The sequence below is a fragment of the Micromys minutus genome, assembly GCF_963924665.1.
Source record: "Micromys minutus genome assembly, chromosome: 28".
Lineage (NCBI taxonomy): Eukaryota > Metazoa > Chordata > Mammalia > Rodentia > Muridae > Micromys > Micromys minutus.
In genome coordinates, this window is record NC_137963.1 from 9,438,813 (window position 1) to 9,462,397 (window position 23,585).

The following is a 23,585-nucleotide window of genomic DNA, read 5'->3' on the forward strand; positions in this document are numbered from 1 at the left end:
TTCTCTTACCTTTGGCTCTCGAGTGCTAAAACTGAAAGCATAGGCCACTTCCACCAACCACTTGCTATATTTTGTACAAGATCCTGTTGTGTAGTCCAGAATGAACTGAATGGATCCTGTGGTGTTTCTGCCTTGATCTTCCTAGTCCTGGGATTTAAGAACATACTGACCTTGCTAAGAAAGCAGTGAATTAATGAATTCATAGACCCTAGTTAGGTATTTAAAACCAGGGAAAATGATCTTTTAAATATAATTGCTGTATGTGGTACTGGGGCTGGAACCTATACATTGGAGATAAGTGCTCTACCACTGAATTAATATGACTAGCTTTGCTGAAAGCATCTTATTTAGGCCCCTGGCGTTAGCTGTCTGTTCCTCTGTGACAACAAATCACTCCAGACCCAGAGTCTTCAAACATAATTCGTGGTTTATTTCTGTTTCTGGATGAGTTTGCTGGGTTCTTTGGGGCTTTCTTATTATTTCAGTTTGCTTTTTTGTTGCTATGATAGAACACTGACCAAAATGAACTTGAAGGAAGAGAGTTTATTTATTTCACAGCTCCCAGGTCACAGTCCATCACTGAGGGAAGTCAGGAGCCAGAAGGCAGGATCTAGATCACGAACCACAGAGGAGTAGAACTTGCTAGTTTGCTTATAAGCTTTGCCTCGGTGACTTGCTCAGCTGCTTTTCTTATGTAGCCCAGGTTCACTTACCTAGAAATGATTCTGCCCACAGTAGGCCGGTCTTCCCACATCAATTAGGACAGTCTGATGGAGACATTGTCTCAGTCGAGGTTCTCTTTTCCTTGATGACTAATTTGTGTGAAAGTAAAAACAACCCCCCCCCCAAACATCCAGCATTCCCATTTTGTTGCGTGTTTGCATTAAATGGAGAGTCTAAGATGACCTTATTCATGTTTGGTGTCGCACTAGGAATGGGTAAATAGCCAGCTTTTTAATCTGTCAAATGGTCTTAATTTTTTAAAGTTAGATTTATTCATTTTACTTCATCTATGAGTGTGTGTATGTGCACTATGTGTGTGCTTGATGCCTACCGAGGTTAAAAGACAACATCAAATCCCTGGAAATTGAGCTTACAGATGGTTGTGAATTATCATGTGGGTGCTGAGAATTGAACCGTGCTCCTCTGCCAGAGTAACACGTGCTCTTAACCATTGATCTCTCTAGCCCCCTGATTGTGAATTTCTTATTGGATGGTTATTTGTCTGAGATAATTTAATGTGTCCTAGATTAATGATGCAGAAGATGTAGGATGCTGAGAGACCAGGTTTGGAACTGTCATCTCACTTATGTTCCATTTATAAGGCCAGATAGGGTTTTCACACAGACACTGTCTTTTGATGAGTAATTACAGCAACATCGCAGTGCAAAATAGATGTGGACACAGGAAAAATTTATTGGGAATCATTATTCTAAGGATCTACAATAATAGGAACATAAGGAAAGAATAGTAATTGATCAACTTTTGGGCATATACCGCAGAAACGCTCCAACATAACATAAGGACACATGCACCACAATGTTCATAGCAGCCTTATTTATAATAGCCAGAAGCTGGAAAGAACCCAGATGTCCTTCAGTAGATGAATGGATACAAAAATTGTGGTACATTTACACAGTGGAGTACTACTCAGCTATTAGATATAATGATTTTATGAAATTCTTAAGAAAATGGATGCATCTAGAGAATATCATCCTGAGTGAGATAACCCAGTCACAAAAGAACAGACATAATATGCAGTCACTGATAAGTGGATACTAGCCCCAGAAAGCTCTGAATACTCCAGAAACAACTCACAGGCCATATGAAGCTCAAGAAAAACAAAGGCCAAAAAGTGAAAGCCTCAGTCCTTCTGAGGAAAAATATGAAGTGTATAGCACCCTCTCAGAATGTGGTACTCCTGGACCTTAAATCATTAATAATCCAAGAGCTAAGAATATAGCTGTGTGACAATTTTTGGTATTCAAAAATTATTATGTTTAATCTATACACACCAAGAAAACTCTTACTGTTTTCATGTTACGTTCTGTTCTACTTGCACTTTATGCTTATGGTAACTAGTAGATTTAAGTGCATACTATCAAACTTCTAAATTAAGTACTGACAAAAATATATTTATTTTGTGTTATGCCAAAATGCCTTTAAAAATCTGTACATGTATCTTCCTTTTTTAAAAATAAAGTTGAAAGAGGAAAAAAATAACTAAGGCATTCTACATCAAAAAAAAAAAAAAAAGAATGGTAATTGATAGAGTACGTTCTCAGTAAATAATCCAAGCACTGTTGGAAAGAGCACATGTGAGAATGCCGGTGTGAGAATGTAGGTTGTGAAGTGACATGTACTTAACATGTGAGTCTCTTGGGCTCACTACCCACACTCACCCCCCACAAAAGAAAAGATAAGAAAAGGTTAAAGAGGTATATGGCTGAGGAGGGCTCATGTTTACATCTGTATTTTTTTGAGAGAGAGCATTTCAGTAGTTCAGATAAGATTATAAAACATAAAAGAAGGAACACATGGTGAGGAGAGGAACCAGCTAGCTCATCCTGAAGGAGCTGAACAGTCTGCAACTGCAGAGCAAGATAGTAAACAAGAAATCGTCTGTGTCCATGACACTAAGAACAAAATAATTCCCATTTCATAACAGTATTTTTAGACTTCCTAGATTTACTGTGTGAGTAATTTTCTCAATTATAAAGCAGGGTTTTATAATCCAAAGGCAGTCCATGTAACTAGAGATAATATGAGCTTTTATTTACTTATTTTTAATGATAAGTGCTGATGCCCAGGGCAAACATAAACACACATGTGCACGCACACACACACACACACACACACACACACACACACATAGAGAGAGAAAGAGAAGCGTGATACTTATCAACAGCCACAGAACTAACCAACGAGCCCTAAAGTATGACTTTAAGTGGTTATGGCTTTTTCTAATAATATTTGTTAACTTCTCTGGTCCTGGTTAGTTATATGATTTCTTTCTTTTTCATGGCATCAGATTTCTCACTCACAATTCCCGTGTCTCAAGATTGCAGTGGATAACAAAGGAGAACATTTGTGTTATTTCTAAGATTGTGTCTGACACACGGAGCAGATGCTCACTGACTGGTGATATCATCTTCATTATTGGTAGTAAAGCCTAGCTGTTACTTTTCTAGGACTTGTCATCTTGTCCCATTAATTAGATGAATTGTCCTTGAAATGTGTAATTCTGGCACTGAGCCAGAGGTCAGACACACCAATAATATAACCTTAGCTATGAAACAGAAAAAATTCTACCAAAAGTTCACTCCTTTATTCACAAATGTCTACAATAAAATAAATCAATGTCTTACTGTAAAAATGTGTGGTTGGGAAGTTTTGTGGCTACATCTTATTTTTCAAAGGAAATCTTGGAGTTTTTCTTTACAAATGGTGGCTTTTAAGTTTTTACATTTCCATGATGCCTGCTTTAACTCAAATAACTCATCAGCTTTAACATTGTTTGCCAGATTTTTAAATATTTATGACCCTACCCTAGCATAACATAAACATTAATGTAATTTGACTATCAGTGCTATGTTAAAATAAGACACTTTATTTTTTTTAAAAAATCTGGTGATCGTTACTTTTCCTTAGAATGAAAACTTTCCAAGTTTTATTTTTTCTAAATATACAAAAATGAAACATAGTCCTAATAAAAAGTGCAGTTTGAAGCACAGGACCTTTTAGAAATCAGGCCTGTGGTTAAAATATAAGCTTTCAGTTAAAAAAAATACATAGTTAAATAGTTCAGTTACACAGTTAAAAAAAAATAGGTATCTTACAAAAAGCAATCTACAGATTAAATGCAATTCCTTTCAAAATCCCAACATGGTGGTGAGGATCTGGAGCAAAGGAGTGACCTGAGTCAGACCCAGAAAAACACACATGGTATGTACTCACTTAAGTAGATATTAGCCATAAAGTACAGGATAACCATGGTACAGTCCACAGACCCAGAGAAGCTAAGTAACAAGAGTTCCAAGGGACAGGACTTGAATCTCGCTTAGAAGGAGAAATAAAATGGACATCAGAGGTAGATGGAGTGAGAGAACTGGATGGGACAGGGGTAGAGAGGGAAAATCAGCTTTAGAAATGGTGTGGGGAGAGCTGAGGAAAGAGAGTGGTGGTGGGGTGCATCTCTAAAAAGACCTGTGACAGGGAGGATCCTGGGAGTCTATGGAAGTGTCCCTACCTGAGACTTCTAGCAGTGGGGGAAAAGGATATGGAGCCTGAAGTGGCTACCTCTTGTAGCCAGTAGAAGGAGAAGAACAACACCCCTCCACACACACAAAAAAAAAAAAAACTTTGACCAAAAATTTGCCCTGCCTACAAGATGTGTATAGATAAAGATGGAGCAGAGACTGAGGGAATGGCCAATTACTTACTGGCCCAATTTGAAACCCATCCCATGGGAGAAAACCAGCCTCTGACACTGTTACTGATACTTTGCTATGCTTGTAGACAGGAGCCTAGCATAAGTGCATTCTGAGAGGCTCCATCCTTCAGCTGGTGGAAACAGATGCAGAGGCCCATAGCCAAACATTGGATGGAGCTTGGGGGGTCTTGAAGACAAGTAAGGGGAAACTTAAGGGAGCTGGAGGGGTCAAAGTCATCACAAGAACCAACTATGGAACCAACCAACTTGGGTCCATGGGGACTTACAGAGTCCGAATTACCACCAAAGAGCACGAATCAGCTGTACCTAGGTTCTCTACACATATGTAGCAGATGTACAACTTAATATTCATGTGGATCCCCTAACAATTGGAAGGGAGGCTGTTTCCCACATTTTTTTGCCTACCTTTGGATCCCTTTCAACTAGCTGAGCTGTGTTGTCTCCCCTCAGAGGGAGAGAATATGCCTAGTCCTGCTGGGACTTGATACCTATGGGGGGGTAGTCTTCTCTGAGAAGAAGTAGGGAGAGGAGTCTGAGGGTAGGACTTGGAGGAGTGGAAAGAGGGAGGCTGTGATCAGAATGTAAAATTAATAAATAAATTCGTGGAGAGAAAGAATAGTTTGATATACAGGCATTGAATGTAGTATCCTGTGATTTTTGTCAGTCCTCTTCCCTCCCTCCAGTTTGAGAAAACAGAGAGATGATTAATTGTAGGCTTCTTGGAAAATGGTGACATTGTATATTGGACACACTGAATACACCCCAAGTTATTATACTTAAATGAATTTTCCTAGTCTTTGTATGAACTTTTAAAAATATCTTTAAAGGAAATAAATATAGAAAAGATGGGGCAGGAATCCTTTGGATCGTCATCTTTCACCTTATATTCTCTACGTAAGAGCCATTATAATCCAAAACTTATGTTTTTGTTAGTTCATGCATATTGCTTGTCATTTGTGTTTATGCCCACGTAATAACCATTATTTTATTATTATCAATGTAACATTTCCTTTTCTCAGAAATTTACATACTAAATAGAGCAAGGATAGTGTTTTATTTCTTTATTCAAATCTTTGATTTATCATTTTTCTAGGGTTCTTTTCCTTCTATAAAGTGCTAACCCACTGTTCTACAAAGTTGCTTGAACCTTCGAACATCACTGGTAATTCTAAGATGTAGAACATCCAGAAAGGACTTTAAAGAGAAGCATATGGAGAGGGTTCACATTTACTGTGTCTCACTGAGTTGCCTAGGTTGGCCTCCGACTTGTGATCCTCCTGCCTCAGCATGTATAAGAACAGCTGAGCTATAGGCATGTGATTCCACTCCAGGCTGAGTAAAGACACAGATGATGAAAATTGGAGAGAGAAAAAATGAAAGTATGTAGAGGCCCTAAAGGGCCAGTTATATGGTCATAGAGTCCTCCCTCAATAGCTGTTGGCACATAAAGAAGAGTTATGGGACCTGCAAGACACCTCCCACCCCCACAAAGCCACAAAGATGGTCAGTCTCATCTCTTGATTTTTGGTAAAGGGACACTTGAGAAAACATGCTGTTGGGTGTAGATTCAGTGACACTTTCCATAAAATTCTTCCCATAAATTCAAGTTCTCAGGGGAACTACTGCCCTTCTCTGGGCCTTTATACTCTTTTATTTTATTTTTTCAAACACTTAGGGCAGTTTGGCACCACATTTTAGGTTTTCTTTTTTTTTTTTTTTTTTTTTTCCAGGGTTTAAATCACTATGTTACAATGCGCTTCAGAAACTAAACAACAAAAACATTACCTAGTATAGCAGTCTGTCTGTGCGCATTCGCATCTATCTTTCTAGTCATGTCTCTATAGAGTTTTCCCCCTAAAACTTGAAGGCTTTGCAAGATAATCTGCTGCCCACCTGATAGGTAGCATTCTGGATTCAGTTCTCAGAAACTGGATGAGCTTCTGGCATTTCGTCCACACTGCATTAGCTTCTGCCACTTCATTTCCTAGTGTCTGTCCTGGTGACTTATCATTAACTGTGTTCTTACTGTATTGCTTCTATTGCTCAGTGTCTGTGACTCCGCCTCATTACAAGTCAGTCCTGTTGCCTTGGGCACCCAAAAGTTCTCTGTGTTGTGTTTATCCACTGAGATTGTGTTTTTTCATTCCATGAAAGTTTCCACTAAGGCGATTGCACTATTTGTCTATTGACTCCATCTAGTTCTCCATGGATGTCTAGAGTCATGAAACGGCTGAGCATTTTCTTCCACGCTCACACTACCGTGACATAATATACTGAATGGACGCTCAGTGTTTGTATTTACTGTAGTTGCTCATATCTCATTGAGCACGAGCCATTTTATGTGAGGACTGTCACTGAGATAGCTCAGAATTCTGAGCTATAATTTAAATGATGCATGGACCCTCTCACATTTGCTCTAGCTTCCTTTTCTTCCTTGTTTTGGAAAGATTATCATGATATTTCATCACTGTTTTTCCCTGTCATTGGATTGGTCTTTTTTGCTCAAATATTTTATTAAATAGTCACCTTGTTACTGTTAGGATAACCCAATACCACAATACCAAGAGTGTCTAATCAAATCCTGGGTGTCTCAGTTTTTGTTCTTGAAAGTTCCATCTTAAATCCTCTATCTGCCTCACTGTATCCTAGGCACACATATGAGGACTGTGTGTAACCCACTGCATGTAGGATATTGTAACAGTACTAATTTTGTTTTCTAGATATTGTTCATAAGGGATCTCACGCATAGAGCATATCGCAGCTGTGGCCTCTAAGTTTCCATCTGAATTCCAGCTGTGTTGTGTAGCACTACCACTCTCACAGACACCGTGGACCCATCCTGGGGCTACGACACTAATGTGACCACTCCACACTGTCTACAGATGAAAAAGGAAGGCAAAGGGGAGTGACTGACCCACCTAAGGCCACAAAGTTAGTGAGTTCTTAGGCAGGGTCTTAAATACTAGCTGACTGCTTCTACAGTCTCTTTGCTTTATTGCCTCTTTACTCTTATTCGAGTTACAGGAAGTAAGTTATACTTTCGTTCACAGTGCTGAAGTACATTTCAGCTTTTTCTTGAAATTTGGTCTAACAGAAGTCTTGCCATGATAGAGTTGCAAACCACTGAATATCTGAATATAGCTTCATTATATAAAAAAGATTACCCAGAAAACAAAGTGTGTGTGTGTGTGTGTGTGTGTGTGTGTGTGTGTGTGTGTGTGTGTGTGTGTGTGTGAACTGTCACTTGCATCCAGGTAGGAAAAGGTTCACCGAGTTACAACCCCCAAGCCAAAAGAATCCCAATTTTTAGGTAAATCTGATTGCTTTCCCTAATCTTGGAACTAAAAAAATGTTTGAACTCTCCATTGAAATTTATAGTTTACTACCCATGCTTGAAATATAAAAAAGAAACAAATTATCCACAGTATATTCATTACATGTATGAAAAGGAAACGGAAGAACTGATATCAAAACTTAGAAACTGAGAAGACTTGGGAAGTTGGCCAAATGTGAATTTTGTGTAAAATCCTTTGGTTTTACTTGTGCAGATATACTGTTTTTAAACTATATTTCTTTCTCTAAAAATTAAACACCTTTATAACTTTCTATGTAGAACTCTGGATTTGCTGCTGTCCAGTATTTTTTTTTAAATAATCTAGAGTAATACTAAGTTCCCTCTGCTAAGATGAGTAGAAGTGCGAGCAAACACCTCCTCACTGAGTGTTCACACTCAAAGGCTAAACCTGGGCACTTCTAAATCATTTCATCCAAAGAACTGTTTGAAATTTACTTCGGAAAACACCCAGGTTCTAAATAACTTAATTTAGAAAAGATCATTGACTTGTGATTGGTTTCTGATCAGGATGAACTGGCACTTCCTTCTCTGGGCTCAGTGTTCACTTTCCTCCCCTGACCGGTAATTCTCCATTTCTTCCTCAAAGGAACATTGAGCTTCTGATTCCTGGGTGACACACTTTTATACGCCCTTGTGTAATTTACTGGATTTAGTCACCTGAGCCTTAGACCTTTGCTGCTCATGGCAGGGAATTTATTATTTAACATGCTGTCATTTCTAGCATGTCCTCCAAGCACCATGCAGATAAGCCTGCCCTTAGAGGCCTTTAGTTCAGAAGCATGCATAGACACACTGCGCGTGCATGCACACACACACACACACACACACACACACACACACACACACACACACATGCACACACACACACTGGCTTAGAAGGAGCAAGCAGACAATGAGGAGAACTGGAGAGGACACTGGGAATGTCAGCTTTATAGTTATGTGTACATGTGTTATGAACGCTGCTGTATTTTTTCTCGCCCTAAAAATTAGTCTCAAGTGTTTTTAACAAAAACTAGGGTTTGCTGATGGCTTTCTCTTGTTTTCAGAGTACATGTGTAACTGTTCCGAGTTTGGAAGTTTGGACGTACAGCGCTGCAACCAGAGCACAGGGCAGTGCGAGTGTCGTGTGGGTTACCAGGGTCTTCACTGTGACACCTGCAAAGAGGGCTTTTACCTGAAGCACACTGCTGGCCTCTGCCTGCCGTGTCGCTGCAGCCCGCATGGAGCCATCAGCGTCCTCTGTAACAGGTAAGTGGGGTGCCGTCTGTGGTACGGAGAAACTGTCGGGGAGCTTAGAGGACTTGGGAGAAGAGAATTAAAGGTATGACTAAGACTTCATGGGCATCAAAGAATAAAAAGATGCTACGCAGTGGAGGACCAGTTTTTGTATGTGTCAGCACGTGACTGGATATTAAGGAATTATATTCTTGGTTTACTTTATTCGTCATCAGAAGTCTCAGATTCTACCCTTCGTGTTGCTGTTTGTTCTTATTTTGCTAACTGAAAAACATTCATGTGTGTGGTGACTGAAAACGACTTACAGGAGTCAGACTTCTGCTTCTGCCGTATGGGTCCTGGGGTTGAGCTTTAGCCACTAGGCTCTGTGGGAAGTACCTGGACCTTCTGGACTGTATCTTTGTTTTTAAATGAGTGGAAAGTATACTTTTTTAGAGGGAGGGGAGGAGAGAAAGAGAGATATCAAATTAAATTCTATTTGGAAGTCACTTAATCTCCTGGTTCTGAATCACATTATAAAAGTAGTTATTCACTGATTTTATATAAGTGAATATTTAGCTTTTTGTGAACCTCAAGCCAAAAAGCTAAGGAGACAGCCTTACATAGTGACAAGGACAAGAAATTTAGGGTTAATGTAACCTGAATACAGACCCAAGGTCTGGTGCCACTTCTTGACTGCACTGTGCTGTTAGCAAATGCTCTCATTTCAGTGACTCAGTTTCTTCTTAAGGTTGCTGTAAAAACTAAATGAGTTGTTATATGTGTTATATATGTTATGTCTATTACAAATGGGTGTGGCACACACAAATCACAAATCAAGAAAGCAGGATTGTCTTTATTTTAAAGGCATATTATTGAATTATGTGAATTTTTTAAATTTTAATTTTAAAATACTTTAATTCTTTGAAAATTTCATACATGCATGCAATGTATTTTTATTATATTTATCTCCTACTCCTAGTGATGAAATAATTCAAAGGAACTTTTATAGCTCCTTGGTTAAAAACATACTTTACTAAGTGGATGGTGGTAGCACATGCTTTTAATCCCAGCACTTGGGAGGCAGAGGCAGGCAGATCTCCAGACTTGAGGCCAACCCGGTCTACAGAGTGAATCCCAGGACAGCCAGAGCTACACAGAGCAACCCCGGCTTGAAAAACAAAAGACAAAATCAAAACAAAAGGTCCTTTAGACTTTACCAATAGATATTTTAGGTGCTTTATAAATCATATTGTGTTGTTGTGCTGTATTACATAATGTTCTCGTATTAAACTACAGAAATGAATTTGACTGAGAAGTTTATAATTTCAAATGAAATAATGATGAATGTTTATGATTTTTAGAGTTAGTCTTAATCTTCATAGCAACTATTTATGTATATGTGGGTCACAAAAATAATTTCAAATTAGGCTTCCCAAGTTCAAGTCCTGGATTTACCACCATGCCCCATGTCACCTATAATGAGAAGATTGATAGTCTTTTTTTTATATTGAGACTATAGTACTTTTTTTTTTTTTTTTTTTTTTTTTTTTTTGAGAAAGGGTTTCACTATGTAGCCCTGACTGGCTTCAAACTCTTAAAACAGGCTGTCCTCAGACTCATGGTGTTAGACCTGCTTCTGCCGTCTCTGTACCTGTCAATCGAGCTTCTGCCTCTCAAGTGCTGGGATTAAAATTGGGTGCCACTATCCCTGGCCCCTTACAGTACTTCCTTCCATGTCCCAAATACAAATTATAGTCACTTATTTTTTTTGTGGTCCTGGTAACTGAACCCAGGATCTTGTTCATGCAGGACAGGTACTCTACCACAGCGTTACATCAGCACAACACACCTACCATCTTAAACAAGATGCTAAAAAGCTGATAACTTGCTAACTGGCTTAATAATTTGATTAAGATATATGTACTTTATGAACTTTAGTGTATTAACGTGTATAACATAATATATGTATGTAACATGGAGAATGTCTATGAGAATTGTTTCTGTGTGATATATATGTTTGTGTTAACATTGTGAAGAGTGTTTAGATCCAACTCAACAACTCTAGGAGTTTAATATGATTTGTTCATTTTGTCTTGTTATAAAATGAGCAATATAATTAGTATCTCACAAAAGAGAAGGACTAAGTCAGCTAGACTTGGATATGAGTTGCAAATGGAGCCCTTTGTTAATTACAAGAGAAATTATTCACTACAAAAGAAAAATGATTTTTCCTATTGTCATAAAGCCAATTATAGCATTGGACATAGTACTACCTGAAGATCCAGCTATTCCACTTCTGGGCATATACCCCAGAGACACTCCAATATACAACTAAGACACATGCACTACAGTGTTCATAGCAGCTCCATTTATAATAGCCAGAAGCTGGAAAGATCCTAGATATCCTTCAGTAGATGAATGGATACAAAAATTGTGTTACATTTACACAATGGAGTACTACTCACCTATCAGAAACAATGACTTAACCAAATTCTTAAGAAAATGGTTGCATCTAGAGAATATCATCCTGAGTGAGATAACCCAGTAACAAAAGGACAGACATAATATGCAGTCACTGATAGTGGGATGCTAACCCCAGAGGTTCGGACTGCCCCAGAAACAACTCACAGACTGTGTGAAGTTCAAGACAAAAACAAACAAACAAACAAACAAACAAAAAACATTATGCTCAATCCTTACACACCAAGAAAACATTGACTAATTCCGGGTTACATCTTGTTTTACATGTACTTTTTGCTCATTGTAACTAGTAAGATCTTAATGCAGAGTATCAAACCTTAAAAAAAAATGCTTAAAAATTTGTACATAAAAAAAAGAAAGTATAAACTCTAAAAAAAAAAAAAAAAAAGAAAACTAACCTTTTATGTTTTAAAAATAGGTAAATTTATTTAAATATATGCTAATCAGTAGCCTCTGCCCTTGGGAGGTTATTGCTTTAATCCTGTAGCAGGCACATGAAGTAGACAATAGCATCACTATTCTTACTATACTGCAGGCTTGAACATTTACGTGGTAGTAATTGGTAGTAATTGGTAAGACAGAAAGTCGCTGCTGCAATAGTTGCATTCTAGAGCTAGAGTACATATTCCTGTCTGCTGTGATACATGTTTCCCAGAAAATCGAGTGCAGAACCAAGAGGGTGAGCACTGTGGTTTTAGATCTGATGCTTGACTCATGCACTCAGTCCTTGTACTGTTATAGGATTTCTTCCAGTTGTCTTCTGATAATCAGACCCTGACCTGGGTGAGATAGCTGGTGCTAAATCAGAGCTAATCCCAACGTGTTGTTAGGAGACTCAGGAGTTAAAGATCAGCCCTGTGAATAGGCTCTTATGTGATGTCTAGTTGCTTTCTCATTGCATTATCAGGAAATGTATAATCTGTAAGACTGAAGATAAACTGCTGGGAAATAACACAAACAAGTGTCTCAACGCATGCCTGGTGTACCGGCAGAGAGTTTTGGCTGCCAAAGGCACCGAGATATACCTTTTAGGGTATAATTTAGGGAAGTAGAGAAATAAGACCTTATGCAGGGAGGGAGACCCAGAATTCTAGAGAATGTTCTAAAATAGTGCAAGACAATGAGAGATCTCTTCCCTTAATGCCAGCTAAAACCTTTTGTCTTGATCTCTCTGTTCTCATTAAAAATGAATAGAAATATGAGTTCTGTCCTGACTCACACATTGAAGGTCTGTGGGACAGACAACTGATGTTAAAAATTCATTTCCCACTCTCTCTGTCCATATGGTGTAGTGGGAGCTGCTCCAGTGAGGGTAGATTTTGGCTCTAGGAGCCAGATGTGGGTTGAGCAGTGTCTTTGTGTGCAAACAGTTCTCTGTGTACTGATAGAAGGTCACACCCTTGTGTCAGTATTGGTGTTCTAGTCTGTTTAACTGGAAAAAGTTGGTCTGCACCATCTGAACTTTTTTATTTTCACTTTTAGATCACATTCCTAATGTTTTCCTGATTCAGATTTTGATCTTTCATTAACTAAAAACACAATGTTTTATCCAAAAAAGAAATCTGCTTGTGATGTCCTGAATGTCATCATATATATTTCTTAATATATTATCATATCTGCCTGTCATGCTTTACTACAAGGTATCAGAATATTCATAATAAATTATAATACATGATTCTGTACTTTATATTATCTTAGTAAGGTAATTTCTATGATGTTTCTAATATTCTCTTTAAAATTCATTTTTGGTGTTATATTGTGTGTCTTGATATATATATATTACGTTGCTTTTTCAATTATTGAAAGGTGTTCCAGATCAGAAGGCAGATTATAATTATGCTATAAATGTAGACAAAAATTTATTTATTTTATTTTTATTGAATATTTTATATATTTATGTTTCAAATGCCGTCCCCTTTCCTAGTTTGCCCTCCTGAACTCCCCTATCCATTCCCCTCCCCCTGCTTCTATGATGGTGCTCCTCCTCCTCCCCACCTACTCCCACCTCACCTTTGGGCATTCCCTACACTGGGGAATCAGAATCGAGCCCTCACAGGACCAAGGGCCTCTCCACAGACAATGCCATCCTCTGCTACACATGTGGGTGGAGCCATTCATATGTACTCTTTAGTTAGTCCCTGGGAGCTCTGGGAGCTCTGGTTGGTTGGTATTGTCGTTGTTCCTATGGGGTTGTAAACCCCTTCAGCTCCTTCAGTCCTTTCTCTAACTGCTCCATTGGGGTCCCCGTGATCAGTCCAATGATTTGCTGCGAGCATCCACATCTGTATTTCTTAGGCTCTGACAGAGACTCTTAGGAGACAGCTTTAACGGGTTCCTGTCAACACGCACTTCTTGAAATCTGCCATAGTGTCTGGCTTTGGTGTCTGTATGTGGGATGAATCCCCAGGTAGGACAGTTCCTTCAGTCTCTGCTCCACACTTTGTCCCTATGTTTCCTTTAGACAGGAGCCATTCTGGGTTAGAAATTTGGAAATGAGTGGTGACCGCATTCCCCACTGGGGGCCGTGCCTCACCTCTGGATGTGGTCTCTCCAGGTTCTCCCTCCCCTCTGTTGGGCATTTCAACTGCTCTCATCCCTATTGACCTGGGAACCTCTTGCTTTCCCAACATCTGGGGCTGCTGGTGGCTACCCACAGTAAGATAGCAGACTCTTCCAAGACCTTTGCCTACATAGGGCACTAAGAATCACATGTTGTATAGTGTTTATAGTGTTTAGGGGCAGCACAGCTGGTGTAAAATCGTGTTTTGTGGGCACAGCTCCTGAAGGTTTAAAAGAAAGCTAGCTGATTGCTAGAAACATTCAGTTCCTCAGTTTTCAATTGTGTTTGCCACCCATGTCAGAAAATATTGTCCCTGTTCTCAAGACAGTCACAAGTTAGAGAAAGAGTACCTGTGAAAAGCACATGTTAGAGCTTGAAAAGTGCACAAGTTATTTCAAGAAGGTCTTAGGGGGAATCCATGTTTGAAATGGAATTTTAACAGTAAGTAGAAATTTGTTTTTTTTTTTACTTTTTCTTCTTTTTTATTATTTTTTCATTATTTAAAACATTTTTATACTTAAACATTTGATTATATTTCTCCCATCTTTCCCTGATCTTTTTCCCTCTCTATAAAATTTTAAGTCCTTTTAAAAAAATCGAATGAAAACCCAATACAACAACCTCTGATCAAATAAACAAAAACATCACCCCACAGCCCCCAAACAATAAAAATCCAACAACAAAATTCCCACCAAACTGTAACCAAATATATATACTAAAAACTGTGGAATCCATATGTTGGTCAGCTACTCCTGAACATGAGGCCTATCCTAAAATGGTGGAAATGCTCTGTGTCACTCTATTAGAGAAAACTGTCTTTCCCTTTCCCAGAAGGTATGAGTAAATACAGTTGTTAACTTTTACCTTAGTGGCTATGTTTTCATTAACTGGTTAATTAATAAAATTATTCAAAATATAATTAAAGCAAAAACTATCACAGTGAAGTTGGACAAGACTAATAAATGAAGGAAAGGAGCCCAAGAGAAGGTGTAAGGACTAGAGACCCACTTGTTCTCATGCTCAGGAATCCAATACGATCACTAAACTGGATCCATAATGTACGTGCACAGGACCTGGTACAGACCCATGCAGGGAACCAGGCTAAGGGTTAGATGGTTGCCTTAAATAAATGAAGTAAATGGGGAGAGATGACTACTGTGTATCTTTCTGGCTTTGACCGTGGAAGTGGAAAAAGAGAAATATTCCATTAGCCAAATGGAAAAATAGTGGTGTAAGTGAAGTTGGGAAAGTGGCGATGCCGTTTGGTTTTAATCATGTGGACATGGTCATGACTAGAGCCGTCTTGCTGACACACTCTGTGTGCTCTCTAACGGTTTACTGTAAATTACATATGTGTTGATGTGAGTACAAGTGCTTGTGGAATTCAGAAAAGGGTATTAGATCCTCTAGAGTCAGACTAACAGAACCACATATATAATGTGGGTGCTTGAACTCAGGTTCTCTGCAAATAACTATGTACCTAAAATACTATATTTTATTCTGTTTTGTAGAAAAATAGGACAGCACCTTATAATTTTACCTATATGCCAATTATTAATTCTGCAAGTCACCAACCTCAAGTTCAAAGATGTCTTGTTTTGTTTTGTTTTGTTTTGAATTCTTCAATATACCTTTCGTTGGAAATGGAATTTTTAAAGACAACCATAGTGGTCAGTCGTGTATGTAACTCATCCTGTGTCTCTTCATCATGGTTCATTTGTTCCGATAAGGATTTGCACATTGCTAGATAGTTTGTCTTAGAGGGTATATTACAGTCATTATACCAAATGGCTTATGGAAAGAGAACTTGGAATAAACTGTGACTCTTAAGTGGTCAGAGATGGTCTTGTTCAAAAACAGGCACTGAGAATACTGAGATTTTTATGGAACTAAAGCATATCTAAAGTAGTCTGAAAAGGGTTATCTGTTCTGTATCTAAGGATTCCATTTCATATCAGGCACAGTTTGCCTCCATGTAATTATTAACTAGATAGCAACTGTAGGCAAATGAATGGAAAAAACCCTCTTTCCAGCTACTCCTGACCTTTGTGACAAGGAGTTGATGTTGCTGCACAAACATGTCACTGTTTCTAAATCTTATCTTAGACTCCTCTTATTTAGTGTCTCCTTAGGACAGTTTGGAAGGTAGTATTTTAATGTTTTATCATTAGTAATATTAAATTATTATTTTTTGTTCCTAATAGTCCATTCCATCTATAAGATAATGGCAAAATCACATTCCACAAAGTATGAAAATAAACTAAAATGAGAAACTGGGAGAGACCAGTATTATAGCTGAAACCAGGGGAAACCAGAACTGAATTCAATGACTTAGTAGCATTTGGGTCTGTTTTGAAGAAAAGAAAGGAACTAGAAATACAGGATAAAAAAGTAGAAAAAGCCTTTTTAGAAAAGGAAAAAGAATTAATGACACAGAAATGCACTCAACATAGATGTGAAGTAAAAAAGGAGCAGGGTTAAGAGATGGACCTGGTATGTCCTCTTGGGGTCAAGTCACAGAGAACATTAAAAACCATATAAATTGAGATTTACTCACTACATAATTTTAAAGATGTATCTTTTTAATTATATGTATGCATCTAGCTCACTATATAATTTTTAAAGACGTATCTTTTTAATTATATGTATGCATCAGTGAGGTTTCGGCATGGGAGTGCAGTGTTCATAGAGGTCAGGAAAGGGGATTGGACTCCCTGGAGTTGAAGTTACAGGTGGTTGTGAGTGGTTTTTGTTGTTGCTGGGAACTGAACGTGAGTACCCTAGAAGCACAGTAAGTGCTTGTAACTTCTGAGCCGTCTCACTAGGTGCTCCTTAGCAAGCTATCCTCCACAGCAGGAGTAAGGTCAGCACTGCATTGTAGCAATATCCAGTGTAGGTGTGTGTGATAGTGAGTTGTTAAATGCAGGGTGAGAATTAATAAGGATGAAATACGGGTAACAACAGGAATGAGAGACTGGTAGGAACATAAAGAATAAAGGATGAAGTGCTATAGTAGCTGTGTTTCCATGTATAATCTCTAGGACTTAATGCTTTGTGTTAATTCAAACAAATGTAAGGGTAGTTCCTGTTCCTAAAGTGAATTTATAGAAATGTGCATCAGTTCTAACCTCCTCCTTAGATCTACACTGTGTGTGTGTGTGTGTGTGTGTGTGTGTGTGCGTGTGTGCATGTGTGTGTGTGTGTGTGTGTGTGTGTGTGTGTGTGTGTGTGTTGTTGCAAGCTGCAAAGGTTGGGTGGCTGTACCCCATGGGATTTTAATCCTGTCAAGTTTTGCTTTTGAGTATCACACAAAGCCTTCATCCCTAAATTGCTTCCATGCTGCTAAGTATACATCCAAGGGCCCTTCACCTTTTAAGATTTTAAGAGCTGTTATTCACTGTATTGTACAAAAATAATAGATGAGGGGAAGTCAAAAGATCATATTTCTACTTAATCACTCTGACCCTCATGTGCAGTAGCAGAAAGTGCAGTGCCCTCCTTTTGAGGTCTCTTGTTGTTCAATAACTTTGGGGGTCAGTTCTCCTGTGACAGTGTAATGATCAGTTCACTGATGCTGATTTTTTTCTGATATGTAGAATTATTTGTGACAGCCTGTTCCCTAAACATCTGGATGCTTATGTGTACTCACTGCTTTGTGGGTACTTCACCATCTGCCTGAATCCTTATAAGTAGCAGTGATTTTCCTGTTGTTGCATTGTTTTGAGGGATGATAAATTTAACCCCTCAATGCCAAGTTCTCATAAGGATGCTCTAAGTTGGACTTCGTAGTTACAGATCCTATTAGCTTCTTCAGTTTATACATGATGCAGTATCCCTTTGTTGCATGGCAGAGTCAATAACATTTTTGGAATCTTCGATAGCAAACCTGAAATTCTCTTCCTTCCCTAAGGGCGAGGAACTGTTCATTGACATTCAAATTGTAAAGGGTTTAGTTAGACCCGTCTCTCTTCATGATGGAACTTGTACGGTCTATATTCACACCACCAAAGGAAAGCTAATTTAAACCCTTCCGTTCAGGCAGATCAGCATCAAGGTTATTTTCAACTTCTATTTAAATGACAGAGCAACCATCAGTTGCTCTTGCTTAAAAAGAAAGAAACTGCAATCAAATTTCTAGATAAATATCTTTCTCATAGGCAATTTCATTATACTTGAAAAGGTTAAAGCCTTACAAACATAAAGCAGTATTAATCTATAGTCCGGCTTCCTTCTAAGATGAGAATACCACATACCTTAGAAAATGCTACCTTCATGCTATTACACATGCCACCTGGAGCCAGAAGAGTGTTTTACACGTTAGACATTCCTATAACCATTACAGTTCGAGCAGCCACAATCCGGAAATTCAGCATCTGGGACCAAATTTCTAAAGAAAACTATTCAAAAGCTTCAAGTTGATAACTGATGAGGAAGGACCTCGGAGTTACGGACATTGAAGAGCCTCCTTTGAGATGTAACTAGTAAATGCTGGCTGTTAGCCCGAGAGCCTGAAACAAAAGGACATGATGGAAAATGGAAGTGAAGTCTGTGGTTCACAGCATTGATTATATCAGGACACTCCAGAGGAACAGAACTTACAGAATATATACAGCTTAAAAGAGATTTATTAGAATGCCTTAATGACTGTGGTCCAGCCAATCCAGCAATGGCCGCCTACTGATGGAAGTTTCAATAATCCAATAGATGTTCAGTCCATGAGACCAGATATCTCAGCTGGTCTTCAGTATTCACTATAATCCTGAAGAAGTGGTGTGCTGACTAGTGTTAAGTTAACTTGTTTCAAGTTAGAGTCACTGGTAAAGAGGGACCCTCAATTGAGAAAATACATCCAAAAGATCAGGCTATAGGTAAGCCTATAGGGCCTTTTCTTAATTAGTGCTTGATGGGGCCCTATCCATTGTGGGTGGGACCACTCCTGGGCAGGTAGTTCTGGGTTCCATAAGAGATCAGGGTGAGAAGAACATGTGGAACAAACCAGTAAGTAGCACCTCCCCATAGCTTCTGCATTAGCTTCTGATCTATTGGAGTTCCCATCTGACTTTCTTCAATGATGAATAGTGACATGGAAGTGTAATCCAAACAAACCCTTTCTTCCCCAAGTTGCTTTGGTTATGGTGTTATATCATAGCAATAATAACCTTAACTAAGACATATTGGGTAAAGCCAGTGAAGGAACAAACTTGCTAGCAAATGTAAGGCCAGTCCAGCAAAGAGAGAGAGCTTCCTTCTTCTATGTCCTTTATATAGGCTGCCAGCAGAAGGTGTGGCTCAAATTAAAGGTGTATCCTCTCAACAAGATCCAGATAAAAGTGGATCTTCCTACTTCAAATGATTTATTTAAGAAAAAATCCCTCAAATGTGTTCCCAGCTGCTTGGGGTTTAGTTAATTCTAGATGTACACAGGTTTACTAACATGACTAGCTATTACAGCAATGTATATATTAACTTTTCAGCTCTTATAGATGTTCTGTGCTAACATAAGATGTTAAACAGTAGGTGAAGTTGGATGAAAACCATGTGAGAGCTCTCTATACTTTAAGGAATCTTCCTTAAATCTCATAGTTTATGATTAAAAGTCAATACAGTCGTTATTGGGAACAACCAGAAAAGGTAGTATGGATAGTTTGCTGTCTTGCCATGAGAGTTGGTCCTAGTGATACTTCGTAGGTTAAGGGGAGACACTTTGCTGCGTGAACACTTGCAGCTTTAGATATCTGCTGTTGCAGTAAGAATATGTGGTTAAGATGACCGCCTGATTTAATGTCCTTCCTTGAGATTTTACAAGAAGACTTTCTAAAACTAGGCTAATAGACCTTGTTTGAAATAGAAGGACTTTTGTTGCTACAGAGAAGGCTTTGTCTTTCCCTGTATCTGAAAGCAGCATGACTTTTTCCATCTCTGATTTTTTGTTCCCATCACACATTAAAAAAAAAAAAAAAAAAATGTGTCCTACCAGGCAAAAATACTTGGCTGTAGAGGGGTTTTGTTCTCTCAGAATGTAATTTCCACTCCAAATGCCTAAATTTGGATATGACATTTCTTCACATTTCCTAAGAGAAAGTTTAAGTTTATCAGCAGTATTGTTGTGACTTTTAACATGTATGGTTGGGTCAAAGATTATAAGTTGCTCAGTAGTTCAACAACTCAATTTATTCACATTGAACATATATGTTTCTCCTCAAACATCATTTCTGTATAGTAGAAAAAAATTAAAATCCTTTCTTCTATCCTTTTGAAATACAGAGCACATACTTGATATCTCTAGTCACCTCATAGTACAGTGGCCCACCAGAAATTCTTCCTCCTATTTTCTACCCACCTACACATCTGTCTTCCTCATCTTCTTGGCCTTCCTTCTATTCTTCCAATACTCTGGAAAACTGGCATTCTATTTTATTTTTTTTCAAAAAATTTATTTATTTTGTGTGAGTACACTGTCACTGTCTTCAGACACTCCAGAAGAAGGCATGGGATCCCATTACACATGGTTGTAAGCCATCATGTGGTTGCTGGGAATTGAACTCAGGACTTCTGGAGAGCAGTCAGTGCTCTTAACCACTGAGCCATCGCTCCAGCCCCCACCATTCTATTTTCAACTCAGTGAGATCAAATTTTATTCTACATATAAATGAGATCATGCAGTATTGTCTTTGTGTGGCTGACTTATTTCACTTATTATAATGACCTCATAGGTTACCACAAATGATCAAACTTTACTCTTTTGTATAGCTGAATAGGGTTCTATCATACATACTTCTTTGTCCATTCTTTGATGGATGGACAGTTGCGTTTTTTGCATTTCTTGACTCTTGTGAATGGTGCCACAAACATGAGAATGCAGATACCTCTTCGGCGTGCTGATTTTATTTCCTTTAGTTATGAACCTTGTATAGTTGCCTTATAAAATATATTTTGAAGCACTCTGCACTCTTTTATCAAGCTGTATCTGGACACATTGCCATCAGTAATGCAGTACTTCACCTTTCCAGTGAACTTTTAGAACATCCACTTCTCACAGTAAATTCAGTAGGTTTTGTGAGAATGTTAATTTGTCTCCAAAGTAATTTACAATTGATAGTATACTCCTAATTTTATTCACTAGCAACCCTAAGAAATAGGTTAGTTTGATTGTACAGCAAATTATAAGTAAGAAATAAGAGATTACAGGGTTATATAAGCCCAAGTTTAGGTGTTTATTGACTACTAGAATTAAAAGAATCAATTTGATGGCTTCTAACATTGCAAGCTCTTTTCTACTTTAAACTCTCATGAAGTCTAGCTAGCTATGGTGGCACACAGGTTGCTGATGCAGGAAGAGACCACAAGTTCTAGGGTAGGCTGGGCTAAAGAGCAAGGCTGTCTCAAGGAAGAACAACAACAACAACAGAAGTGTAAATAACCCCCCCCAAAAAAATGTCTAGAAAAATGTAACAAACCCTAAATACCTTCATGGTACTTAATGCTGGATTAGCATGTGTCTCTGTTCTCTAGACCAAGAGTTCTCAGTGAAGAGGGAGACATAAGAGATGTATTAAAGGGTAAATAGACCTTTCAGTAGAGATGTTTCATAATATTGAATAGATTCTCAAAGATACAAGGGTTAAATTTCATTATAATTACTATAAAGAAAGGGAATACACATAATTTCCATGGTGTCAAAAACTGTCACGAAATGATAGCTTCTGATATCAGTTACAAGACCCATTCTCCTCTGTGTCTCATTTTCAACACATACTATGACCAATTTATTCCTTTTTCACTTTTTAACTTTGAAGTAATTTTTAAAGAGGTCAGAAAATGAATAGGATGTAAAACAGAACAGATACTACAACTATCTGATAGAGAAATAGAATTCTTTCCTTGGCTGACCTATTTGTTAAGAGAAGCAGCATAATTCAGGAAGAGCATCAGGAAGATTAATGTTAGTGAATGTGGTTACATCTCTGTTTGGTACTTTACATGAACACATTCTCTGACTTCGCACAACTCAGATCGCTGTCCTCTCAGAAGCTAAGTTATTTAGCAACACAGACTAAATAATAAATAGCAAAATTTATATTTGAGCTGAGGGGAAAAACCCAAACACTTGCATGTGTCAGACAACTACTTTTGAAGTTTATAAATGAAATCTAACAGTTAAAAAAATAGGTGAACCCAGTTCTGTTGGGCCCTGAGGCTCTTTCTACTGTACACTGAAATAGAACAAGGCAAGATTATATATGGCAGTGTGGGTATCTCCTGTAAGTGCTTGGTTGGGTGTGGACAAGTATGACTCATCAGAATAGGGGTTGGTCATTCCAGAGATAAATGTAGAAATCACTTTTGGACCACAGTGAAAATGAGTATTTCAAAGATGGCAATATGAAGTAGCAAGAGTATATATTAAGAATTATTTGAAAGGAAAAGGAGTAGAAATGATTCTTACCATGAAAGAATTTAGAAGACTTCATGAGTTAATGAAAAAAATTACATGAATTTTGGAGCCAAATGAAGTTTGCATACCTGGCTGGTGCTACACTGCAAATATAAGGGAGAAAGCACACAGAACCCCTTGACTTCACAAAACTGACTTCACAGAGGAGGACAGTGAACAAGGTAACACTCAAGAAAATAAAAGATGTATTTATGTAAAGTGGAATGACACGCACTTAGGCATCTGAGCAGTCTAGTGTCCTTGTGGCTACAGTGCTGGAAAATTAGAAGCAGGCATTAGGGAAGTGAGGTGTTCAGAAAGTATATTTCAGTGATTTGCAGAGTGCAGTTATACTTTCAAATTCCCTATAAGGGCAATGGTGGGAAAAAATATTCCAGTGTGGTCCTGGGTCAGAGACCGGTATATAGATAAAACTGCCTGAACCCCAAGATACATTAATTACACAAAGAAACAAACATGTAACTGAACAGATCCTCAGCTGTAGAGGCAATGGGGTAACTTCTCAATGGGTCTTACTAAAGCTTTAGTTAGCAAACATAAAGCTGTAGGAAAGCATCTTAATGACCTTGAAGGACAGAGAGATTGCTTTGACAGTAATATAAAAACAATGACAGCACATACGGTTCTTACTGTGTCAGAAACAGTTCTGTTTACATGCCTATCTAATATGTTTACTAAACTAACCTTTATGGGATTCATATGAGATGTTTCTCCATCTTACAGGTAAGAAAAAGGGTTAAGTAATTTACACAGAGTTTAGAAAGGAGGTTAAATAATTTATGAGTGCTAATGGCTCAGCAGTTAAGAGCACTTGCTGTTTGTTTTAGTCTTTGCTCGGCTGTGAAGAGACACCATGACTTTGGCAACTCTAATAAATGAAAACATTTAGCTGGATCTTGCTTACAGAGGTTTAGCTCATTGTCATCATGGCAGGAAGCATGGAAACACTCAGGCAAACATGGTGCTGGAGAAGTAGCTGAGAGTTCTACCTTCGGTTCCATAGACAGCTGGAAGAGGCAGAGAGCCTCTTGGCTTGGCTTGGCATTTTGAAACCTCAAAACCC

The 23,585-nt window shown here is 38.3% G+C and overlaps 1 protein-coding gene across 1 annotated transcript in view; it reads left to right on the forward strand.

Moving 5' to 3' along the window:
- Window positions 1–23,585, forward strand: part of MEGF9 (multiple EGF like domains 9) — a 94,043-nt gene that overhangs the window by 38,952 nt on the left and 31,506 nt on the right. The window contains exon 2 of the mRNA XM_080940370.1: window positions 8,855–9,056. Within this exon, the coding sequence (XP_080796496.1) occupies window positions 8,855–9,056 (202 nt within the window). The remainder of the gene's footprint in view (window positions 1–8,854; window positions 9,057–23,585) is intronic.